General features: G+C 36.1%; 2 protein-coding genes across 18 annotated transcripts in view; one reads left to right on the top strand and one right to left on the bottom strand.

Annotated features, from left to right (window-relative positions):
- The window catches only part of LOC111054805 (serine/threonine-protein kinase mig-15), a 66,593-nt gene extending 48,468 nt beyond the window's left edge, over positions 1-18,125 (top strand). For 6 of the 7 annotated variants that reach the window (XM_039440127.1, XM_039440124.1, XM_039440125.1 and 3 more), the window contains 8 exons: positions 949-1,207; positions 2,681-2,901; positions 4,609-4,776; positions 5,865-6,014; positions 6,351-6,461; positions 7,395-7,583; positions 9,913-10,039; positions 12,835-18,125. In XM_039440127.1, coding sequence (XP_039296061.1) covers positions 949-1,207; positions 2,681-2,901; positions 4,609-4,776; positions 5,865-6,014; positions 6,351-6,461; positions 7,395-7,583; positions 9,913-9,996 — 1,182 coding nt within the window. In that variant the 3' untranslated portion in view covers positions 9,997-10,039; positions 12,835-18,125. The remainder of the gene's footprint in view (positions 1-948; positions 1,208-2,680; positions 2,902-4,608; positions 4,777-5,864; positions 6,015-6,350; positions 6,462-7,394; positions 7,584-9,912; positions 10,040-12,834) is intronic. The other variant, XM_039440126.1, reaches the window with a different exon arrangement.
- Positions 18,126-20,344: 2,219 nt separating this feature from the next.
- LOC111054807 (inactive ubiquitin carboxyl-terminal hydrolase MINDY-4B) overlaps positions 20,345-25,535 on the bottom strand; it is a 63,886-nt gene continuing 58,695 nt past the window's right edge. For all 11 annotated transcript variants that reach the window (XM_039440128.1, XM_039440129.1, XM_039440130.1 and 8 more), the window contains 3 exons: positions 24,760-24,962; positions 22,999-23,145; positions 20,345-20,607 (listed from right to left, as the gene is read on the bottom strand). In XM_039440128.1, the coding sequence (XP_039296062.1) occupies positions 20,559-20,607; positions 22,999-23,145; positions 24,760-24,962 (399 nt within the window). In that variant the 3' untranslated portion in view covers positions 20,345-20,558. The remainder of the gene's footprint in view (positions 20,608-22,998; positions 23,146-24,759; positions 24,963-25,535) is intronic.

Genomic DNA, 25,535 nt, shown 5'->3' with positions numbered 1-25,535 from the left:
AAAAACACGTATCATCTGATTGATTCAATCTCATTTTTAAAAAAGTTACAAGCATATAAATAATTCAAATACTATCTCACTCACTAAAATTATTGCCAATCTAAAGCTGCGTACACATATACGCACTTCCAACCCGCACCGAGCACGCTCCGCCTTCGTACCGCCCTCGTTCCTCCATCGTACCACAGTCGCTCCGCCCGCGCACCCATCATGAACGTTACGGAAGATGTTAGATCTTCTCGCGTTCCCCGGTCGAACCACTCTTGCTCCCCGGTCGATCATCAATCGCTTTGCTGGAGTGACGTTCGGTTGCGGAGCAGAGCGAAAGTCTGTACGCACCTTAATATCGGGGCACCGATATTTTCGTTATTTTTATTTATTGATAAACAGAACATAATCCTCTAAAATGATCGTGTTTATATTTCACAGCTGGCTATATGTCATCTTTATGAATTTCGGGGATGCGATATTTTGATTTTTCACATACTCACTCGCTCACTCACTTTTTTACTATCCACAGCTGTTTCAGCCAAGGATGAATTATCATAAACCTACTATGTTCCAAATTTCGTGAAAATCGTTAGAGCCGTTTTCAAGATCCGTTAAACATAAATAACCATATATAAAAATATATACAAATTATACAGAAATTGCTCGCTTAATATAATCGGATTATGAAACGTATAATGGTAACGGACCCAGTATGATTGTGGAGCAGTCACTCTGGTCTAAAATCGCTTGTCATTCTATTAAATTGAAGGAAAAACTGAGAACAAAACATAAAATACCTAATAGAAAACCTTGCATAAATGAAACTTATAGTAACGAATAATATATCAATTACATAATAATAAAGTATGGGCCTAGTAAAAATGATAATAATTAAAAATACTAAAATAACAAGAGTAGGACAGCTAGCTAGGCGTTGCGTTGTGTTGCGTTTTGCAGTACCGGCAAGCGGTGGCCAGCCAGCAACAGTCGTCGGCGCATGCGCAGTTGTCGTCATTTGTTGGCTATGATCTGCAGCAGAAGCAGCGCTCGTTCCTGACGTTCGGCTTCGGGGCGGGCGGATCGGGCGGCTCACGACGCGAGTCACACGTCAACGTGAATGTGACACCCACCTCACACGATCTGGCCAGTGACACGCCCGAGATACGCAAGTACAAGAAGCGATTCAACTCGGAGATACTGTGCGCTGCCTTGTGGGGTGAGTTGCCATAATTGGTTTGTCAAATTTCATTAGATGAATTAATAATTATTAATTGCAATATCTCAGTATTCATCATTAGATGAACTTTCATTTCATTCACAGTCGAATCTCGATATTTTAAATTTCACTCTAAAAATTGGTATCAACTTATTAGTTTGTCAAATTTGTTTAACTTATGAATCTCGAAATTTAATTTTCATTTCACTTACTGTCGACTCTTCAGGATACCTCAATAGGATAGTTCAATTCAAAGAGAGTTGAAAATAAAAAGAGTTCAAATAAACAAGTGGGAGGCAGAGAAAATTTTCAAATTGATTAGAACTTCACCTTTCACATTAAATTATTGATTGAAGTAGTAAAATAATTATTAAGAATCAAGTTAACAGATGGAAAATAGCTCTTATTTATTGGGCTCGATGTGGGAACACTAAAAGCGGTAAATTGTTCTAGCTCCAGTGGTAAATTGTTGAATGTCACACGACTGGTGCAAAACTAGTATCTAGCTCCCATGGATCGCCTCTTCAAAATCTTTGGTCAAGCTTTCAGTGCGTACTTATGAAGTTGATCTTCACCAAAGTGTGTCGTTTACCAGTTGCGTAAATGAAGAAAGGCTGCTTCACAAACTTGACGCTGCTTTACCTGGAATGGTTGCTTGCGAGATGCCTTTATAGTCATCACAGCCTTTTTGAAGACTGATTAATCTAGAGCTAACATATGATATAGTCCAGGCAATGAACGCTCAGAAAAGGTTATAGAGAGAAATGTTTGGAGACAATTTTTGTCTGACTGTAATACTGTAGTGTGTTGTATTTTTTGTAGTGTGTTTTTTATTCAAATTCTAAATCAATTTATAAATAGAATGTTATTTAAAACATTTTATGTTCAGAATATGAAGTTGTTAAATTTGAAGGTTGACACTGTTTTTGATGTCAGGTACAAGTTGGGTCTAGGGTATGTTCTTTCGAAATGTTGTATTATTGATGCTTACTATAATATATTGTTAATTTGTTTGAATGGGAACAAAATATAATGCAATAATGGATAATTCAATAATTCACTGGTGAGTAATGTTATCTTATCCCTCAAGTTGCTTGTGATCATCACGAGCTCTGAAGGTGGCTCGAAAAATGTGTTCTGACCGTATCTGAAAGTTTGTTTCAACTTAAAGCTGTTCAAGTTGTTGAAGCGATTCATGTTGGTTTTACTCTTACTCTTATGGCTTTTATCGGCAGAGAGATCCTTTCGGATGTTCTGCCTTGCCGTATTACCCAATGTCATTTCCTATCAACACTCAAGTTTATAGGTTATGTCTTGGGTTCCTCATTTTTCTCACTAAAAATTTGCACTTTCACAAGTTGTTTTTAATTTTTAGCTAATAAATAATGCTAAAAATTGATGGATCCCTTGTGGGACGACTACATATTATGTTATTCTGATTGTGAGATTGATAAAATGTGGCTTTTTTGTCAGGCGTGAACCTGCTGATCGGCACTGAAACAGGCCTGATGCTGCTCGACCGCAGCGGACAGGGCAAGGTCTACCAGCTGATATCGCGGCGCAAGTTCCAGCAGATGGAAGTGCTCGAAGGTCAGAACATCCTGGTCACCGTATCGGGCAAGAAGAACCGCGTCCGCGTCTACTACCTCTCCTGGCTCAAGTCGAAGATTCTGCGCACTGACGGAGTCAGCGATGTAAGTCATGTACATTTTTTCAGAAATGTATTAATAGAATAGAATATTTTTATTTATTTTTATTTTTATTTCAAGTACAAAAAAATCTCTTCAATATTTAACATAATACATAAAAATGTAGATATAGCCTATATGATATCATACATAATTGTCAAATAAAAATTAATTTACACTATAAAAACTTTTTTCAACAAGGAACTTATACAGATCGTTTTTGAGAGTCATGCTTTTAAAATCTATATTATTAGTAACTTGTTCGATAAATTTTGTCCCTATGTAGGCTAGTTTTTTCCTCAAAAATAATTAGCCTGTGAGGCTGAACGATAAAGTTATTCTATAAATTGTCACATTAGAACATATTCGAGTACAGTATTATCATAGAGCTGACGAAGTTTGCGATGTGAGTTATGTACATTTTACATAAATTTATTTGATTTTATAAACTTTGTCAAATTACATCAATATTGAGTACAGTATTATAATAGAGAAAAGATAGCTTAAGAAGATATCCCATGGTGTAGAGCGTTTGTGTTCCAAATTTCACTGTTATTTCAAGCTCGAGGAAAGAATTCAGTTGCTGATTCACAGGCTGACATTTCTAGAGAAAATACCCTATTATGCTGGACTTGAGTATTTTAATTGCATACCAGAGGATATCAGGGTACGTGGGGGCTGTAGAATGTTTTTATCTAAATTGACTAAATTGGTTTAGGCATGTTCATATACCATTGAGGGTGCTACAATGTATTCACAGGAATCCAGTTCTGAACTTGACATGCTGCATGTCACTTGAGCTCCGCTTCAACTATGTGGTTTTACGCAGCAAATAATAATCATAATCATGATAATTATTATTATTGTCAACTGTTGTGGCCGGGTGAAAGTGTATGAAGGGCACAGAATGATAGACTACCAATATCAAAAACTACGTGGGCTATCGGCTTGAACAAACGTTGACGATTTGAACATGAACGGCCTTCAACATGGGATCTTCTTATCCTATATTTTCTCTACGGTATTGGTCATTTGACTGGTGACTTGCTGAAATTGTACTTGTAAAAATTTTAATTGGAAGTTATTAAATGAACAGTATCGGTTACTAACAGTATAAAATGATTTGGTTACAGATGAATAATGTTGTTTTGACAAATGTATTGTTTCTGAAGAACTCAGATGCCATTTCAATGAATCTCAACGAGCCAAATTATACGAAGCGTATTTTTAGACGACGTTCTTGATGTTGTCAGGGCAGGAAGCTCTCCGATTGCCTGGTTATTAGCTGATTGGGTTGGCGTTCGGAAATCAACTGATAATCAGCCAATCGCAGAGCTTCCTGCTCTGCCAACACTAAGAACGCAGTTTAAAAACGTCTGAAAAACGTTTTGTATGGCTTGGCCCTAAGGCTGGCTGATACGTCTGTACAGTCGAAACCTGGATGTTAGTGGCTGTGGCTTGAACGATGAACGTAGCTCTGCAGTCGAAACTCCACTGTACAGGTGAACAGAGAAGAGTTATTTGTTCTTCTGACAGTCGTTTAGCACATCATTTTGCCATGTGACAATATAATATAATAAAATATCAAAGTAATAAATATATTAATTATTCGTTTAAGTAGAGAATTTCATTATTTAGAAGTACGAATAGGCTATAGCTTTCGCATCTATCAAGATGAATAATTCCAATTATTTGTTTTGTTTTGTGTTGCAGCAAGTTGAACGAAGAAACGGCTGGATAAACGTGGGTGATATACAGGGTGCTGTACACTTTCGTATCGTCAAATACGAGAGGATAAAGTTCCTTGTGATTGCACTGAAAGACAGCATCGAAATCTACGCCTGGGCACCGAAACCTTACCACAAATTCATGGCCTTCAAGGTGAATAATTCATTCATTCATTCATCAATACAATTACAGATCTTGGTAAACATGAAAATTGGAGAAAAATCCTGGGCGTAAATCCTATGAAAATCTCCTGGGCGAGAGCAAAATGCTATCCCAATACTTCTCTCAAATTCTAAAAATAGTAAAATTTCCAAAAGATAGGTTGTATATTCACTTCCAAGTACTTGAGTCCAATTCTATGTCCAGATGAAGAAACTAGAAATCTTGAATTTAGTAGGATGTTATAGTAATTAACATTTTAAACAGAGTATATTCATTTTCTCTGTGTACCTTCATTTTCTTAACTGATATATTGTCTGAGTATTTGAAATTGTTTAACTATTTCACACAGTATTTTAAAATTCAAATGAAATTTCTAGTCCTGGTGAATATACTAGGGGTATTCACAATGTTGTTTTAGCCAGCTAAAGTGCTATTTTGTTGATAACTCTGGATTGTGAACGCCCCATATGAAACCATCTGCTATTAGCTAACTGCAGTAGCGATCCAAGCGGATAATTTGTGTAACTCAAAGTTTATAACCTCACTTTTGCTACCAAATATGACCAAAACAAATATGGCTGCCGTTTTAACAGAGTTAGCTAGAGTTAGCGGACTCAAACTATCTGCTATCTCGTCTGCTAATTTTTTTAACGTAGCCTACCACTATAGCATTGAGTTAACACTGGCTTAGCAAATAGCAGGAGTTAGCGAATAGCTCGTCTTAGCCAGCTAACTCCAACTTTGTGAATACCCCTATTCTCTCTATTATTATTTGATATTTTGTGTCTAAACTCTTGGTATTTTCAGTTACATTATACCTGACGTTCTGTTATCTTCTAACATTTTATGGTCTAAACTCTTTGTTATCCTCCAAATTTTTTAAGTAGTGTGTGGCAATTCTATTTTCTAAACATTTTGTTATCTTCCAAAATAGTATTTTTAAACCTTTTTTATATTCTGCAGTTTTTCTCTCAACTATCTGCTATTCTCTGACATATTCTTCGCTGCGTTTTGATAATAGAACTCTGTTTCAGTTGTTTGTCATGCAGTACTTTATTTTATTTTTGTGGTGATTTCAGTCGTTTGGCGAGCTAGCACACCGACCTCTGTTAGTCGACCTAACGGTGGAAGAGGGCACAAGACTGAAAGTCATCTACGGATCAGCTGACGGATTCCACGCGGTCGACCTTGACTCGGCCTCTGTCTACGACATATATCTGCCCAAACATGTAAGCAACCCAATAATATATTATAATATTCCTTGGACACATCATGTTTTGGCTTCAAAGCATTAAGTCTTGATATGTATTTATTATAAGGTCTCATATTGGGTTATAAGATTTCATAAGGTCTTATTATGGTCTAACCTGACAACAGTCTCATGATCAGATTTTTCTTTGACTACATTATGTATTTGTGTGCGCCTATAATGATATGCCATAAGCTAATAATAATAACAACTTATTCATTGATTTATTTTCTATTGAAAATCTATATATTTAATTAATATTGAAATATTTTATCAAATGAATTAATAAATAAATATTAATTTGTTTTTGTTTTAGACGCAAGGTGCCATCTCACCGCACTGCATAGTGGCCCTACCCAACTCCAATGGAATGCAGCTCCTGCTCTGCTACGATAACGAGGGAGTCTATGTCAACACCTACGGCAAGGTAGGTGTCTCAATTAATTTTACTAAGACATCTGCCTCATATTTCAAGAATAACTTATGTGTTAGTCTGTTCCCAGAGACTCTTATCAGAGAACAGAAATTTGTAACACATAATACAAAAAAGAATAAAAAGTCACATGAAGGAAAACTCTCTTCACACATACTCTTCCATGGTGTAGAAAACACAAACAATAGAATAAAAAAGTCACTTTTTAGGAACATAGGAACTTTTTCTACACACATACTCTTCCCTGGTATAGAATACTCCACCCATCAAAAAGCTTTTCAACTCCTTACGAAAACATCGAGATCTTTACGATTTTTCAAATGAGTTGGAAGTTTTCTATTAAATTTGAGGCCCATAAATGTAAGGGTTTTCCAAAAAGAGCTGTTCTGTGCTGTAGTGAAGCATAGTCTCCTCTATCTCTTGTATTATATCCATGAGTATCGGCATTACTAGCTAAAATCTTCCGTTTAACGTAAATAATCACCTTATAGATGTACAGTACGCGTCCCGTAGCTTTGCCTCCGTGACTTTTAAACCGCATATAGGCAAGTTATGGTTCACGGTGTAATATTCACTGATTTGCAAAAACATCTGGCTTCAGAGACCCTAGATCCCTAGATGGAGGAAGCTCCCTACACACAGAGATTGAATGAGAGAATTACAACGTATCACCAACAATGGAAAGAGCATGGTGATAGGTTTATCTTCTCGGATGCAACACGTTGCTTTTGAGAAGATACAAAAGAGCATAATCTGTTGCTTATGGAATGATAAATTTTCAAAAATGTTCGAAGTTTTTGAATGGGTAGTATTGTAGACTAGTGGCCCTCCGCCGATAGGCAAAGCCACAGGACCCGGACTGTTCGATGTATTGTGTATGATTTACTCATTAGTCATTTGTACTCATCTGTTTGTTTGCTGCCGAAGGTGTCGAAGAACATAGTGCTGCAATGGGGCGAGATGCCGACATCGGTGGCCTACATTGGCACGGGACAGATCATGGGTTGGGGCAACAAGGCCATCGAGATCCGAAGCGTGGAGACGGGCCACCTTGACGGCGTCTTCATGCACAAGAAGGAGCAGCGACTCAAGTTCCTCTGCGAGCGCAATGATAAGGTAATTCAACTTATAATATCTTAAATCTTATTTTCCAAAACATAATATACCTAAGTCTATAAACAAGAACTCTCCTACGGCTTAGAGGTCTTTTGCCTGACTATCTAGAGACTAAGGCTCGTACGCAGGTACTTGGTTTAAACGGAGAAATGTCAGCTGTTTGTTTAAACCCCGAATGAAACACATTATGATAAATGCAACCATATCTACATGTAACGGTGGTTTAGCTTTAAACGTAGATGTTGCATGTGACCCCAAGGCTGGCCACAAAGGGCAGTTTGTACAATAACAGTTTAAACTAAATTTCATTCTAAACTGGATTAAATCCGTATCAAGTCTCGTTTGTTATAATGTGTTACATTTCGAGTTTAAGCCACCAGCTGATTAAATTCAGTTCAAAATTGTTGTGTCATCACTGCGAAAGGCTTCGAGCAACATTTTTTTGAGTTTAGGTTGTAGTATAAGTACGTTTTTTGTTGTTTATTTTTCTTCGCTGCTCCATTTGAGATTAAATTACTTTGTATCATTATAATTTGTAATTTCCCAATGGTTTATTTATTGCTTTTCGTTGTACATTTTATGTTAGAAGCTGCTGACAAACAGCTTTTTTTGTTCGAAGACTCTCGATGACACATTATTATCCTCGCACAAGCCTACGAGCTTGTGGACATCTCCCTCAGTATTATTATGACACAACATGCATGATTGTATAGTAAACTTGATGGTTCACTTGGTGAAGTGCAATTTGGTTTCAGAAGGGGAAAAGGAACCAGGGATGCAATAGGTCTACTGAGAGTGATTGGAGAGAGATATATTGAAAGGCAAAGAGATGTCTATGTAGTCTTCATAGACATGGAGAAGGCGTTTGATAGAGTGAAATAGGACAAACTGATGAGAATTTTGAGGGAGAAACGAGTTGACTGGAAGGATAGAAGACTGATTGCAAATCTGTACATGTCATAGTAAGTGAAAATAAAAATAGGAGATGAAATGTCACAAGGAAGTAGAATTGGGAGAGGAGTAAGACAGGGTTGCAGCTTGTCCCCAACATTATTCAACTGCTACCTGGAGGAAATGATTGGAAAGAGTTTGTCAGGTAAAAGGGTGTGAAGATTGGAGGGAGAAGGATAGAATGTATCAAGTTTGCAGATGACATGGCTGTGCTGGCTGAAAATGAGCGCGCAATGAATGATATGTTAAAACATATCAATCACTGTTGTGAAGAGTATGGGATGAGAGTGAATGTGAAGAAAACAAAAAGTATGGTGATCAGCAAGACTCCAAAGAAAGCAACAATCAACATAGGATTGCATCACATTGAACAGATGTCATCATTCAGGTACCTTGGGTGTATGATTAAAGAGGATATGCGATGTGATTTAGAAGTAAAAGTGAGAATTGCAAGAGCAAAGGAGGCATTCAGCAATATAAGAAGATTGGTGAGTAGCAAAATGCAAATAGAACTGCGGAAGAAGATGGCCAAGTGTTTTGTGTGGAGCATGGCTCTCTATGGAGCAGAAACCTGGACTCTCAGAAAGCAGGAAGAGAAGAGATTGGAGGCCTTTGAGATGTGGGTGTGGAGGAGGATGGAGAGGATCAGATGGATGGATAAAGTGAGGAATGAGGAGGTACTGCGTAGAGTAGGAGAGGAATGGAATATTATGGCAGTGATAAGGAGACGAAAGCGGAACTGGCTGGGACACTTGCTGAGGCATGGCGGACTACTTGTGAAGACAATGGAAGGGACTGTGCAAGGAGGGAGGGTGCTGGGACGAAAAAGAGTGAAGTTGGTGGATGATATCAGGGAGGAGGGAAAGTACTCCAAGATGAAGAGAATTGCACAGGACAGAGAGGAATGGAGAAGGAGGAATCATGTTTAGACCTGCCCTAGGGCAGAACACCAGTAATAATAACATGCATGACGAGCATGTGTGTACATGCATGTGACACAACATGCATGACGAGCATATGTCTCGTCATGCTAGTTGTGTCTCATCATGCTTGTTGTGTGATCAGCGAGAGGCTTCGATCAAAAAACGGCTGTTTGACAGCAGCTTCTAACATAAAATAAGTCGACAAACAATAAATAAACCACTATAGATTCAATGAGATAGATGCAACCAATTAGATACAAAAACCTAGCCTAACAAATTGTGTTCGAAGTTTATTGCTGCGATACACAACAATATATGACGAAATGTGTGTACACACTTGTCCTGTCGTAAGTGACCACCCTAAGCGTCTGGTTAATAGGATTGTGTTGATGTATTTTCTTAATTTTAAGTTTATTTCTGTTACTTTTTCTTCATAAAAATTGTGTTTGTTGTAGGTGTTCTTTTCATCGGCCAAAGGAGGCTCCTCGTGTCAGATCTACTTCATGACACTGAACAAGCCCGGCATGGCCAACTGGTGAACATTTACTGCTGTCATCAAAATCATCTGTTATTATCATTAGGGTGAGTCATTATTATCCCACTTCATTTTTACTTAATAATGGCTTAATTGAGTGTTATCTAGTGGTTTCTATGAGTATGATCTTAGAAAACAGATAGCATAGCATATCTCATGGTATAGGTCCATGACCTATTGACCTTGTTAACTCAAGCTAATTACTATCGATAACTGTCCATTATTACGTTTTTGGCCGGGTGGGAGTGTAAGAACGGCACAGTATGAGAGACTACCAGCGTCACATAGCTTCTCGATAAAGAACTGCTAGGACTATCGGCTTGAGTTAACAGTGAAATTTGGTACACAAACGCCCTTTACCATGGGATCTCTTCTTATGCTATATTTCATCTGTGATTTTACTTGTTAATAGCTCAATTGAGGGTTATCTATAATGAGGTCCATGTTATAATGGCAGTGGAGAAATATAGGAGAACAATGTTGCCGATCCTCACTGTCTAGTCAATGCCTTCTTGACGGTAGCTGATTAATGTAATATTAATTGTTCATCTTCTTTTAAAACAATCAATTATATTTTATTAAGCAAGAAATTATATTTTTCAATAATTTCATAATAAATTTTTATAATTAAGATGAAATATTTTGTGAAATTAATTCTACATTGTTAAAAGCCGATCTGGCAACAGAGCAAAGTGAGAGAGATAGCGCTATCCGCTTTGTTGAATGAAAGACAAGGATAGCAATACCATTGCTTATCAAACACTGCCATTATAACGTGGACCTCACTATAGTGGTTATTATGAGTATGATGCTCTCATAAGCCCGCGTTCACACTACTCACTAATATTCATTTAATTGGTTTTGTATGTACTGTATAAATGTTTGATTTGTGAAACACTATTTTACTTGTTTTGACAAAAACGATGTTACCGATCGTACGAGTTGAGTGCTGACACTTCGTACAAATATTCATCGTACGAAAACTATAAATAATAGTTTAATTTATTTTGTATGTACTGTATCAATGTTAATTGTGTAGAATATTTACTCCCTGACTGTAGCATGCTTTCGAATAGCTTGGGATTCATTGTCAACAGTTAATTTTTAATTATTATTAAACGAAAACCCAAATTAAGTGCTGTAAATCACCCCGAAGACTTCTGCTACTGCAAATGTTGACAACAGGATAAACAGCTAGATGGAAATTCGATGAGCGCTACTATTCAAAAATCATTTGTCAGCCCGGGAATCGAACCCGGTACCTGACAATCTGTGGACATTCTCTATTCAGAGATTGTCAGTTAGGTGTAAGGGTAAGCATTCCTGACCGGCAATTAGAAGGTACTGGGTTCGATTCCCGGGTTGACAAATAATGTTTGAACAGTAGCGCACATCGAATTTCCATTTAGCTGTTTACCCTGTTCTCAATATTTGCAACCATTACAAAATGGTTTACCTCAAGGATCGGTTCTTTCACCAATTTTGTTCAATGTTTACACTGCAGACCTGCCTGTTACTCAATCACGCAAGTTTATTTATGCCGATGACATTGGGCTTGTTACTCAAGGTCGAAATTTTGATCAGCTCCAAATTGTGTTGAATGAGGACTTAGAGTTAATGGCAGAATACTTCCAGCAGTGGTTCTTGAAGCCAAACCCGTCCAAAACTGTCTCAACAATATTCCATCTCAGTAACCAGAATGCAAAAAAGACAATTGATCTCAGGTTATGTGGCAAAAGAATATCTCATCAGGAAGCTCCCCGTTACCTAGGAGTCAGACTTGATAGATCCCTCACATATCGACAACATCTGCAGGGGTTGAGAGATAAACTGAAGACAAGGCTAAATATCATCAGCAAACTTGCGGAAATGTAACCTGGGGTTGTGACATGAATGCCCTTCGAACATCAAGTCTTGCACTTCTGTACAGTACAGGGGAGTACTGCTCTTCTGTCTGGGCTCGCAGCAGACATGTTGAGAAAATTGATACAGTTTTCAATGAAACTATGAGGAAGATTAGTGGGACATTGAGACCAACAGAGACTGAGTGGTTGCCTGTGCTTAGTAACATCATGCCTCCAGATCTCAGAAGGTTGGAGAAGAAGAACAAGTTCATTTCCCAGTTGCAACACATTCATGAGGATCTCCCAGTCTCTAGAGATTTGGCTAACCCTCCACCAAGGCGCCTCAAGTCAAGAAGATACTTGAGACTTGACGAGCAAGAGGAAATTAGAAGTGCAAGGGAGTTATGGAGACTGAGATGGTTGTAGGGAGAGGTCAGGAACAAAGGCCTTGTGGATGACCCTAATGACATTGTTCCTGGCACCCAGCTGTGGCCAGGGTGCACCCAGAGTGGTGTGGCCTTAACCGGTTCAGGACGCAGGTGGGAAGGTGTGCTGAGCTGATGACAGCATGGGGATACACATCTGATCCTCTGTGCCAATGTGGACAAATCCAATCAATGAACCACCTCATATCTGAGTGTCCACAACACTCCTATTATGGAGTGTCAGTGGCTCCAGAACGTTCTAAATTCTATTGGTATTTGAAATATTAAGTGTAAAATTATGTTTTTTTTTATAATTTTGGCCTATGTATGCATATGCATATATATATATATATATATATATATATATATATATATATATATATATATATATATATATATATATATATATATCAATATTTGCAGTAGCAGAAGTATTCGGGGTGATTTACAACATTTAATTTAGATTTCGTTTAATAATTATTATTAAATTGAATTATCAACATTTTAATAATATTATTGCAATATCTCAGTAAGTTAGTTTTTGTTTTGTCAATGATATATTTTGTTTTGCAGATGACAAGAATCGCTTGACTTGATGCCAGTATGTAAAATGTATTACGGAGCAGAGCTGATCGTTGTGAGTGAGTGCATATAGACTGAAATGACATGAAATGTTGGCAGTTGCTAGAGCAATTGCAGTTCGTATGCAATTAATTGCATATTGCATCCACCAACTGTTTTCGTTAGTGAGCAGTTATTAGAAATCGTTATTTCTTTGAATATCGAATTGTGTACAGTTCTAACCAATTTATTTAAAATTATTGTTTTGTACGGTCTGTGTGTGATAGATAATGGATATAGTACGGCTTGTAAACTCCCCCCCCCCACATACGATGTGCATATCTCGTTTAATATAGCTAAGAATGGAATTTGAAGTTTTGAATCGATATAAAATATATAGATAATAGACAATGCAAACATTGATACTCAAGAATTATCCTTGAATTCTATGTTGGGAGTCAGTATTCAATGCAGAAGGTAAGGTTAATCAATCTTGGTAAATCTCAAGTAGATAAGAGAAATCCAAACTATTGAAAAAAATTATAACAATTATTGAGATTCACAGTTTTAAAATATTGGAACTTTAATATTATCGAGCAGTTCAAGTATAAAAATTGATAACTAAATTTAATTATTTTTCAAAAGTGCTGTAAATATAACCTTTGTTTTCTTGAGTTAGTTCTTCAAATTAATTGCTCAACCTTGAATTAGAGAAATTCAACCTTCATTTAATTCAGTAAGTTTGGAGTTGGTTGTCAAGAAATTTTAGGGTTGCTCATTGATGTAGACTTGCTTTTTAGATTATGTTTGGTTAGAAACAACATCTGAATTTAAAAAGATGAGAAACTCAAAAATGGGGGAAATGTATGCGGCAAACATGAGTTTTTAGCTTCATTTCAATAATGAGTGAACTCATTTCATAGGTTTTGAAGTGGATACTTCACTAAAGCATAAAACTTGATGTAAAATATAATAAATTACGGTTCAGGAATCTGAAATAATATATAATAAAAATATTGATAAACTTCATGAAATTCCTGAATGTATTCTCCGGATAAAATACATTGATATTTCTAACGTATAAACCCCTAATTATGGAATAATCAACCCAGAATCATACAAAAATATTCATAAAGTAGGCTGATTTCATAAAGTATCTTTAATACTTTTGCTGGAAAATTGACAAAAATTATAGAAAAACATTGTTGTAGTGGATTAATTTTGACGATTCCATGACTGTATACCAGACTGACTTTTCTCAAAAATTGAACGAATCCAACAAAATTTGCATTGAGCAGCCTGCTATATATCTAATCATGTTCGAATATTGTAAATATTTCTCTCTAATACACAAATATAAATTTGCTAGTCAAATTATTTTCATTCATGTAATGAAAAAAGTTATCGGATTTTTTCTTTATGAGTGGTGGTGCTTGATGAACATTTGTAGATAGAAATTATTTGCTCCAAATTTGTGTAAAATATATTATTGGTTAATAATAACAGAAACGATTGATCTATCACATTGATTGTAGCTCCAATATTGTTACAATATTACTAATGGTATCGATTAGAAAACGCCCCAAGTTTTATGTAATAAGACCGTACATAGTTAGAAAAAGTTTATTGTAACATTATCGAAATTGTTGAGTTTTAGGAATGTGGTTAATATTCTACAAATATCGACTTTTCGTTTTCCATTATTTCTATCGAGATTTGATTGAAAAGTTCTGTTAATTTGGTGGAATTTTGATTATACGCGTTGGTGATTGAAAAGTGTCTCAGGAGTGATGTGCTATCATAATACTATTCGAACTATGAATAATTAATACACAAAACCACGTACATAACGTTTAAACTTTTTTACATAAATATTTGATAAATAATTGTTTACTATCGCATCATCTTATATGTATTAGACGTGTATTCTAAAGCTAGCGGCAATATCAGAGGCTTAGTTCGTAGTTCAAAACTGGTGCCTTTTTGTACTTTTTCTTCTTTTTTCAAAAAAAGAGTAGATATGTGAGGTAGAGAGTGTAGAGTTTAAAGATTGATTACTTTTGAAATGTGTGTTGAAGGTGGAAAAAAAGTTGATAGTTTTTCAAGTTTATGGTGACGTTTTCCCTCAATATCATTTTTTTTTTGTTTTACATACGATCTTTGTCACTAAGTTCTATCACAACTTCTTCTCTACCTTCTCATCCTCATCCTTCTCTTCTTCTTTATCCTGCTCCTCCTCTTTTTTTAGTCCTCCTCATTTCTCTGCTCCAGCTAAGAAGCTGGGGCAAGTAGCAGTTCAGGGTTCATCTAAGAGTTCCATCCCATATTCCCTCCTTCTCTTCAAAGATGAAAGTATTATCGATCGGTTTACACCGCCGTTACGTAACGTTACGCCTGACTTCAAAGATGAACAACTTGGGCTAAAACGAACAAACATGGCAGTCATTATTTTGTTCACAGAGAATACATATCTACAAGTTTCTGACCAAATATTCTCATTGTTTTTTTTTTGCCAAATGAAGGCTTGTTTCGATGATGGCGTTTTTGTATATAATTTGACACCATAAATGAGATGTGGCTAAAAAAGCCCATAATAGATAACTAAAATTACATTCAAACTCACACAAGTATTCAATTTTTGAAAAGTAATACGAGCAATCTTTCTACAGACTCTCACCACATGATGATTCCAAGTCAGCTCGTGACCGTTTATTTTTGAATAACTTTAGAACAACTGTTAACTGTTGTTGTTGCTGCTGTTGCTAATAACTGTTGTTTGTAGCATAAACAACAGTGCGTGAGTGAAGACGGAGAAATTGAAATTTGGAGGGAGAGAGATAGATATCTAGAGAGATAGATGTAAACAACAGTGCGTGAAGACGGAAAAATTGAAATTTGGAGAGAGAGGGATAGATATCTAGTTACATATCTAGAGAGAGATATCTACTCTAGCTGGTGGTACCCGAAGCTATAGACAGTCTATAGTGACAGGCGCGGATACTGTTCACTATACTACTGAGGAATGGAAGGTTCTATAGGAAAGATTGTATAAATAACAGAATATAATAGTTTTGCACTCTGTTGTTTCAAATGGAGTAGTTCACACATGTAACGCTGATTCGTAACGCTAAGCCCGCTCAATAGCTGTGACATATCTGTCGGGGTGTGAATTTGTTTGGGTTTAAAAGCTTCTCAGAGACTCTTATTAGAGAGTCTCTCTCCAAAACAACATCTTCACAATTTTACAAATGAGTAGGAAGGTTTATCAATAATTTTAAAGCCAAAATTGAATATCTCAGCGTAACGTTACGTAACGGTTTCCTTCAAACGGCGGTGTGAAATTATCAACTTTACCTTGGGCAGAAAATTGAGAAATTTAATCGTTTTCACGCATCATAAAATTATACTTTTGAAACAACTAATTTTTCAACTCCAATGCACATGAATTTCATAAGGTGCGTACAGATTTACTCGCCGCGAACATGAGCAATTCACTTTTAATCACTTTAATCAATTCACTTACCATTTCTGTAAAAATACAGATATAATCAACTGATCAAAAGTGAATTGCTCATGTTCGCGGCGCGTATATCTATACGCACCTTTAGATTCACATTGTTTACATTGCTTGTAACGGAATTTATAATTTTATGTCTTAAAAAAAATTAATGTCCAGCTACTATACAACCCTCTTTAAAATAGTAAAATAAGACTTCCGTAAACTAAATTATCATAAACAAGTGTAAGCCCCTGATATTGCTTGCGCGTTTCATGATAAAATCACACAATACGTTTAGAACGGTAGTCTCTCTTGTCATACTAATAAATATATATGCTTCATTGAAAAAAGCAGCTAGGGAATATTTTAAGCATCACTGTAAATAATGGTCCACTTTGTGTAAGACAATAACCTACTGATTGCTTTTGTTTTCTCACAAAACCATAGAATTGATGTGATTTGAAATTGTCACAACCTTTTATTTATGAAAAAAAAAGTTGAAAGGAGTTTTGGTTGTAACGCCATTATGAGACAAGATTATTTACAACGTTTACTAGAGATTAATCAATCGGAATTACTTTTGCAAAAATGTTTCAATAATAAGTTTTTGTGATAATTTCAAATAATTTTATTCAACATGGATATCTCTCACAATATAACCCTCACTTCAACACAGAATATCATTGATTTTCTCATAAAATGTACCAAATGCCATCAACTAATTAGTGTACAATTATCTGATTTTAATACAGTTTTGTAGTAATCAAATGTTCGATGTTCCCTAGCTGTATATTATGCAGAAGTTGAGGAAGGTTTTATACAAATTCGTATAGATTAAATTTAAATGAATCGGCTAGCTCGTCAAATTTGATAAACGAATATAGTCTGCACAATTTTTTCAGCTCATCACCAGTTTTTGAACGTTGTGTTCTGTTCACTTTTCGTTTAAGGTAACGATTTTGTGAAGTTTTTCGAAAATCTCTGGAAATTAGATGTGTCAAAGGATAGAGTTATCGATTGTAAGTGACTCGGTTAGTTGGATAATCGCTGATCAAATTTGATCTTTGATCAATCGTGGTGTTTAACTGACTCATTGGCTTGTCGTTAATCATTATATTGGGTTAGTCTCAAATACAGTATATAATAAATATTGTATACAAGTCTAAAAAAACATCTTTGGAAGTCTTGAATTTAGAGAGTGCTGTAGTTCTTTTCAAGTTGAAGATTTATTTAGGTTAAACTTGTCGAGATCTCAGTCAAATATAGTGCTAGCTTTTTTTGAACTGGGTAAATTTTAACAAGTTAGTGAAACCTTTATAAATCTGATGTTCGTCTCATATACAGTATAAACTATTGTAAACAAGTCTAAGAAAATATTGGGAAGTCTTGAATTTTAGAGTGTTGTAGTTCTTTTCAAGTTGAAGATTTATTTAGGTTAAACTTGTCGAGATCTCAGTCAAATATAGTGCTAGCTCTTTTGGAACTGGGTAACTTTTGACAAAAAGTAGTGAAACCTACATAAATCTGATGAAATATTGATAAAATTGCAAATAATCAAGTGAATACTTTTCAAATTTATCCCTGTTAAAAAACTATTACTGTTGCTGCACTATTTACAAATATTAATTTCATAATAATATGATATTATAAAGTGATTTATGGATGATCATCCTTCCAATTACCAACTGACAAATGCTAGCATTTCATGTTGTATTGTAAAGGTTTGTTTGATAATTATTCTGAACCCTTGCTGACTTAATGATATTAGTTTGGAAATGAAACGTTTCTGTAAAAAAATAATATTTCACAGCATATAGGCCTATGCCTATTATTTACAAACTTTCTACAGTTTTGTTAGAATATTCTCTTACCAAAATGACTGTTTCCATCAGACGAAATTGTTGTCAACTATTGAATTCAATTTTATCTGGTTTAAATATTATTGATAATTGAAGCGATAATATTATGTTGGAAAGAGTTTATTTATGCAAACTTAAAACTTCGAATCAAAGTATCTTTTTTATGCGGCTGACTAGCTTCAAAACTTTACCTGAAATTTCTCAAAATGTTTATACTTAGTTTCTGGTGTTGTACAAACTTTCACGAGATTTTCGAATCACTGCCTCAACATTATTTTGTAAATATACTTAGATATAAAAATATTACGCTGTATTATTTATAGATGAATCTATATTATAGTTTACCATTTTATTATTTACTGTTGTTATATAAATATTTTAAGTTTCTATTGAACATAAATATCTTGATTTATTATATAATTTTATAAGAAATATATATTCGTAAATTTTTATCATAATTATTCTGTGTAATTTATTGTATTGTGTCCTTGAATGTTTTTCAACTAGTGACCTAGCACAAACAATACGTGCTCTCACAGCGACATCTGGTAAACTGGTTTTTTAAATGTTTGTCCCTGCTTAGTATGTTAGACGGGTACGCGACAAGGTGCCACCCCGACTACTTGACACCCCGACAAGTTGTCCCCTTTTAAAACCGATTTTTAGGGGACAAGTAGACGTGAGCCATACCCGTCTAGTTGTATCCTTTCTGAGGAGGTGACAACTAGTCGGGGGGGACACCCTGTCGTGAGGGTGCGAGGTGTCAAGTTGTCATTCACGGTCATGACTAGTTGACACCCCCGGTCCAGTAGGTGTCAAGTAGTCGGGGGGACAACTTGACGGCAGTGGCATAATTTACGAGGGTACAAGTAGTCGTCTACGGTCATGACAACCTATCCCCTCGACTCCACTCCACAAGAAATCACCATTCCGGCTGGCTCTTCATTTGAAAGTTGGAAAATGAAGCCAAACTATCAAGTTCTATATGAAAAGGCATTCAGATTCCTAATTTTGTATTTTCAACATCATGTCTTTGTGAGTGAGCCTTTTCAACCATGGTGCAATCAAGAATAAGTATAGTAACAGACTGGATGTTGAAAGAGCCTCAAAATATTTGTCTAGCATTAGTGAAAAGTTATTTGTTTGAAGTCATTTGTTTGACAAGTTATTTATAACCTGTGAACAAGTTATAAAATTTGTTTGAACAGTGTCTGTGAGTGTAGAAAACACAGACACAACTTGAAGATTCTCATTGGCCTTTTTATGGTCTGATTTCAATCTGAGCGCAAGTGTGTATAAATAATTATTTATCCTCATATTAATTACCAGACTTCATGTAATACCTCAGTTGATAACCAGACTGATAGCTTCATCTGCCATATCATTGATGGATGAAAATTTGACTGTCCTAGAGCATTAGGCTCAATTTACTCGTAAACGGTGCGTCTGACGGGAAAACATAACTGAGCAAAATGTGTTTAGAATTGTGTTCTACATCTGGTTCAGTCATCAAAAGGGTTTATTATTATTTTTTTCTGTTTTCAACCAACTCGAAAAAATTTGCCCTAAAAGTAGCAAAGACGGCGAACCCGAACCGTGCGTTTGATGGGAAAATGTTACTAAACCAAAAGTGCTTGGAATTCAATTCTACATCATAACCAGTAATAAAAATTACTTGATCCCTCCTCCCTACGCCGCGGGGGTGTAAGTCGTGCCAACTGGTGCTCTGTAGGTGACAAGTATTCGGGGTGACAACTTGACGCCAGCGTGCAAGGTGTCATGTAGACATGAGCCATCCCCGTCTACTTGTCTCCTTTCTAAGGAGGTGTCAACTAGTCGAGGGGACACCCTGACGCGAGGGTGCGAGGTGTCAAGTTGTCGTTTACGGTCATGACTAGTTGGCACCTTTGGTCCAGTAGTCGGGGGGACAACTTGACGGCAATGGCATATTTTTACGAGGGTACAAGTAGTCGCCTATGGCCAAAATGACCAGGTGTCAAGTAGTCGGGGTGAAAACTAGACGGCTACCCTGTTAGACACAATCTTTGTCGACCAAAGTTTTTGAAAGTTTTGTCCCTAACACCCTTATATACATTTTTTTGTCACAGCATTGTGCTTACATCGATAATCAACTTACTTATGACATGCATTGAAAAAAACGCCATTTTAAAACATTAAAACTTTAATACACCAATATTTTTTGTATAATATAACAGGAATGCACAGCATCAATACAAAAGTAAACAATTTCACGCGAAAAATAAACGTACAAATATAATATATGCTTTACTTTTCACAATAATTTTACTAAAGTTACTATATCTTTTTCAAGTGTAATTATTCATCCAACCAGCAGATGAATTACTTTAGAGAAAGATTCAGGTGAAAGCGATCTGTCCATGCCAAGTGATTTGTGCATCTTGCCATCTAAAACAGAATAATAATATTCTTTATTATCATAAATATTTCAGAAGATAATAATAATAATAATTTACATTCAGGAATCAAACTTTTACAGTAAATTCCAATGGTACGGTACATAGTGAATAAATAGTGAGTAAAATTTACAAAAAGCCCACCTAAGAATCGGGATTTTTCTAACACTGCAAACAGTGTTTGTATTGGTAGAGTATAACGACTGATTTAGGTCAATAGAGAAATTCAGTTAGTGGAAATGGTAGAACAACAGGGTTGCACGAAAATAGTCCGATGGAAATTGGAACAGAAGAGTACCCTCTCATTCACGTTGATCAACTCTATTTGGCAACATTGCACTCATCTGTTTCCATCAGACTATTTTCGTGCGGTTGACTATAGTGTCAGCGACGGTGCAGCTGACTGTGTATCAGTCTGCAAAGAAAAAGTGATGCCTTGAACCTCACCATGAACAAAAGATAGCACAAGTATAATATTATATCCCATGGTATAGGGGAGGGCGTTTATGTTCTAAATTTCACTGTTAACTCAATCCAATAGTCCTAGTAGTTATAGAAATAAAAATAAAAATCCAAGTAGGCTACCCTTTTGTAAAATTATTAACTCATAGCATGTTTCGGCTGTGATGCCATTATCAAGTTAGTGAGTAAAAATTTCACAAAATGGAACTTGGATTTTTATTTTTATTCCTATTCAAGAGTAGCTCTAACGAAAAAAGACAATTCGATGGCGAATCAAAGTTGTAGTTATTTTTCGAGAAGCTATGTGACACTGGTAGTCTCTCATACTGTGCCGTTCTCACACTCTCATCCGGCCAAGACAATAGTCAACAGTAATCGGCTTTAGTAAACAGTGAAATTTGGAACATAAACGACCTATACCATGGGATATCTTCTTATGCTAACTTTTCTCAGTATCACCATAAAAGATACAGTATCACCACACATGATAGAGTAACAACACAATATGATACAGTATCACCACACATGATACAGTATCAACACAATATGATACATTGGAAACGCGCCAACTAGTCTCCCCGACAGTAAAGCTCCTTTTAAAACCACATTCGAGGGGATTTACTGACGGCGTCAACTGAGCTCCTGAAAGAGGAGCTTTACTGACGGGGAGACTAGTTGTCGTCCACGGTCCCGACAACTAGTCCCCTCTAAACCAGTAGGGGATTTACTGTCGGGGAGACTAATTGACGGCAATGGTATATTTTGCCAGGGGATTTACTGACGGCGTCAACTGAGCTCCTGAAAGAGGAGCTTTACTGACGGGGAGACTAGTTGTCGTCCACGGTCCCGACAACTAGTCCCCTCTAAACCAGAAGGGGATTTACTGTCGGGGAGACTAATTGACGGCAATGGTATATTTTGCCAGGGGATTTACTGACGCCTGTGATCAAAATAGCGAGGAGACTAGTTGTCGGGGAGACAGGTTGACGGCGACCCGATACATCATCTCAATTCGATACACAACACCATAACTGATACCAAACTGAATGAATTCTACAAACCATGGGATATCTTTTAATGCTATCTTTTTTCAGTAACACCATGAAAGATACAGTATCACCACATATGATACAGTATCAACACAATATTATACAGTATCATCTCAGCTTGATACACAACACCATAATTTGTTACCAAACTTTGAATGAATTATACAAACCATGGGGATATCTTTTAATGCTATCTTTCCTCAGTATCACCATGAAAGATACAGTATCACAACAAAATGATACTGTATCACCACACATGATACAGTATCAACACAATATGATACAGTATCATCTCAACTATCGATACACAACACTATAATTTGATACCAATCTTTGATTAAATTCTACAAACCTTGGGATATCTTCCTATGCTATCTTTTCTCAGTATCACTATAAAAGCTACAGTATCATTACAAAACGATACTGTATCACCACACATGAAACAGTATCAGCACAATATGATACAGTATCATCTCAACTCGATACACAAAACTATAATTTGATACCAAATTTTGAATTAATTCTACAAACCATAGAATATCTTTTCTCTGTATCACCATAAAATATACAGTATCACCATAAAATGATAATGTATCACCACTCATGATACAGTATCAACAAAATATTACACAGTATCATCTCAGCTTTATACACAACACCATAATTTGTTACCAAACTTTGAATGCATTCAACAAACCATGGGATATCTTCTAATGCTATCGCTTTTCTCTATGCCTTGACTTACTAAATTGTTCAACATCCCATTTTTCTTTTCAGTACCGTATCTCAAGAAATAAATTGTCAAAACAGGGACTCGATGGACTGAGATCTTGACGAATTGAGATAGTTGATTAATTTGATAGTCTACTAACTTGGTGTGTATGAGTTTCTCCACATTGTTAGCCGAGGTGCTAGAGGTGTCCTCTTCGTTCAACTCTAGCTTTCCGTCGTCATCCTGACTGGTATCCACTGTCAGCGTACAGGTGCTGCCCCCTGGTGAGTAGTACACCAAATCAAACCTGCAACCAACGCATTTCATCACTGAATATTATCATAAAGAAACAATAGCATAAGTAGATATCCCATGGTATAGGGCGTTTATGCCGCAACTTCTACTGTTATCTCAAGCTGATAGTCCACGTAATTCTTTCCTGTGAAGCTTTATGACGCTGGTAGTCTATCATATTGTGCCGTTCATACGCTCTTACCCGGTCAAAACAGTAAAAATCGAGAGTAATCTGCTTGAGATAACAGTAAAAGTTGCGACATAAACGCCCTATACCATGGGATATCTACTTATGCTATTGTTTCTCTATGATATTATCTATTTATTCATTTACTAGCAGGTAACTGCTGGCTGTTTCGGAGAGGTTTTTAAAATAATCAATTTCCACATCTTCCTTGCCCGATCCCAGGAAGAATACTAGTCAACCGCGCAAAAAGTCAGAGTTCCATTCTCAACAATGTCAAACTTTCAACAATTAATTAGTTATAAGCTCTTATGAAAGACTAGCAGATAACCCGTGCTCCGCAAGGGTCTAACAAAAAACATGACCTACTAAGTTTAAAATAGGCCTATAATCATCTTCGGTAAATTAATAATATATTTGGAAAATTTCAAGTTGGGTAGCCTACTGTAGTTGACATGTTGGGTCGTTGAGAAGGGATTATGCGTCCGTCATTTGTGAATTTTCCTTGAAAATAAATTTAACAGGTAGCTCACATTTCATGACAAAATGTACAATCTGTCCAAAATTTGATGCAAAATCAAACACTTTACTCTGAAAACGCATAGACCAACGTAAACATAATAAACTGGACTTGTCAACCAGTATATTTCACAATTAGTTAACTCTAGAAAGTTGTTAATGTTTTCTGTAGGAAAAAAGTTGAATGTTGCTGTGCTTTTTAAGAAATTGCTAACATTTGTTGAACTCTTAATTTGCAACTTCGGTGTATCCAGCTCAATCTTTAATTTTAATGAATAATTTTGTATCTTGGATCAATAAATGAATCATGAATTATAAAGCTGGATTCCCAATTACCACACACCAGTGACCGTTAAAATATAATCCCTATACGTTCTAATGGGACTATTCATACCAGCTCGATGACTGGCAGGATGGGAATAGTCTACTTAAAACTTATGGGAATAATACAGTGTCCTTAGAAGTAGATTTTGACTGTTAGTTTTCTAGTTATTCTCAAAAATGTCGAAAAATCTATAATATATTATAACTCGAAAACTATAAGGTCGATATAATATAGGTAATGTCGATAAGAAAATAAATAATATATATGGTCGACTTATAATAATTGACTTGAATTTACCAGAGTTGTCAACTGAGACAATTTTGCAGTTTGTTGCCAATTTTTTGAAAAGGCACCAGCTTGTTTCCTACAGACAAAGTTGACAACTTTTTGAAGATATTTGTGAACAACTTTCTGAGAGGTTAACAGACAGAAACAATTGACAAGTTTTCAAAGATAGTGTTAGTATGCAATGGGTCTTGCAAGACCTGGCAATACATTGTCATTTGTGATAAACAATCAATAAAGATATTTGTAAATAACATTTTGTTACAGCTCTGGGGTTTCTCACTGTTGTGTTGCGTGGTAATTGAGTTAGTGACCTTCTTTCGGCATGGTAGTTTCTCAGCAACTCGCGGTTGGTGTTGAAGACGACGGCGTAGTGGCCATTGCAGAAGATGACCCAGATGGGAAGGGCGGGTGTCTTGAGGCGGGACCCGGGCACCTTGGACTGGTCGTCCAGTTTCTCCTCAAAGTACAGGAATCCAATCTCGTTCCTGGATAGCATGCCCCACTGTGGCACAGCCTGACAAAAACCAACAAAATGTGATTGGAAAATTAGAAATTTTAAATTAATTAGTGATTCTACACAGCTTTTATACAGATTAATATAAAACGTGTTTGTAAAATGAGAACCTTCCCAATTAATAAGTGGTTCTACACCGGTTTAATAGAGATTAATATGTAATGAAAAATGAGACACAGATGTTGTCAATGCCACTTGAATTTTGTTTTTACAAAAAGACCATGGTTTCGGGGCTACACCTGCCCCCCCATCCTCAGCTAGACTAAAAAATTTAGCTACAAAATTTAAGTGGTATTGACAACATCTGTGTCTCATTTTTTCATTATGGAGAAATACCACAAACAAAAACAATCGATAGATTAATATGTTTCTATAAATAAGTGGTTGAGACAATTTTAAGTCATTTAATTGAGAATGGATATCTAGGTACCTACCACAACACCTTCTCCACAACATAGAAAAACAGATTATTCACACCCGGTTGCACAAAAGTCTGTTAACTTTTAATACTGATTGACTTTGCCACGGGAACCAATCAGAGAAGTTCAGAAACTCATAAAAACCTTCTCTGAT

This window comes from Nilaparvata lugens, chromosome 13 (genome assembly GCF_014356525.2).
Source record: "Nilaparvata lugens isolate BPH chromosome 13, ASM1435652v1, whole genome shotgun sequence".
NCBI classification, from domain to species: domain Eukaryota; kingdom Metazoa; phylum Arthropoda; class Insecta; order Hemiptera; family Delphacidae; genus Nilaparvata; species Nilaparvata lugens.
This window is presented reverse-complemented; position numbering and strand designations above follow the sequence as displayed.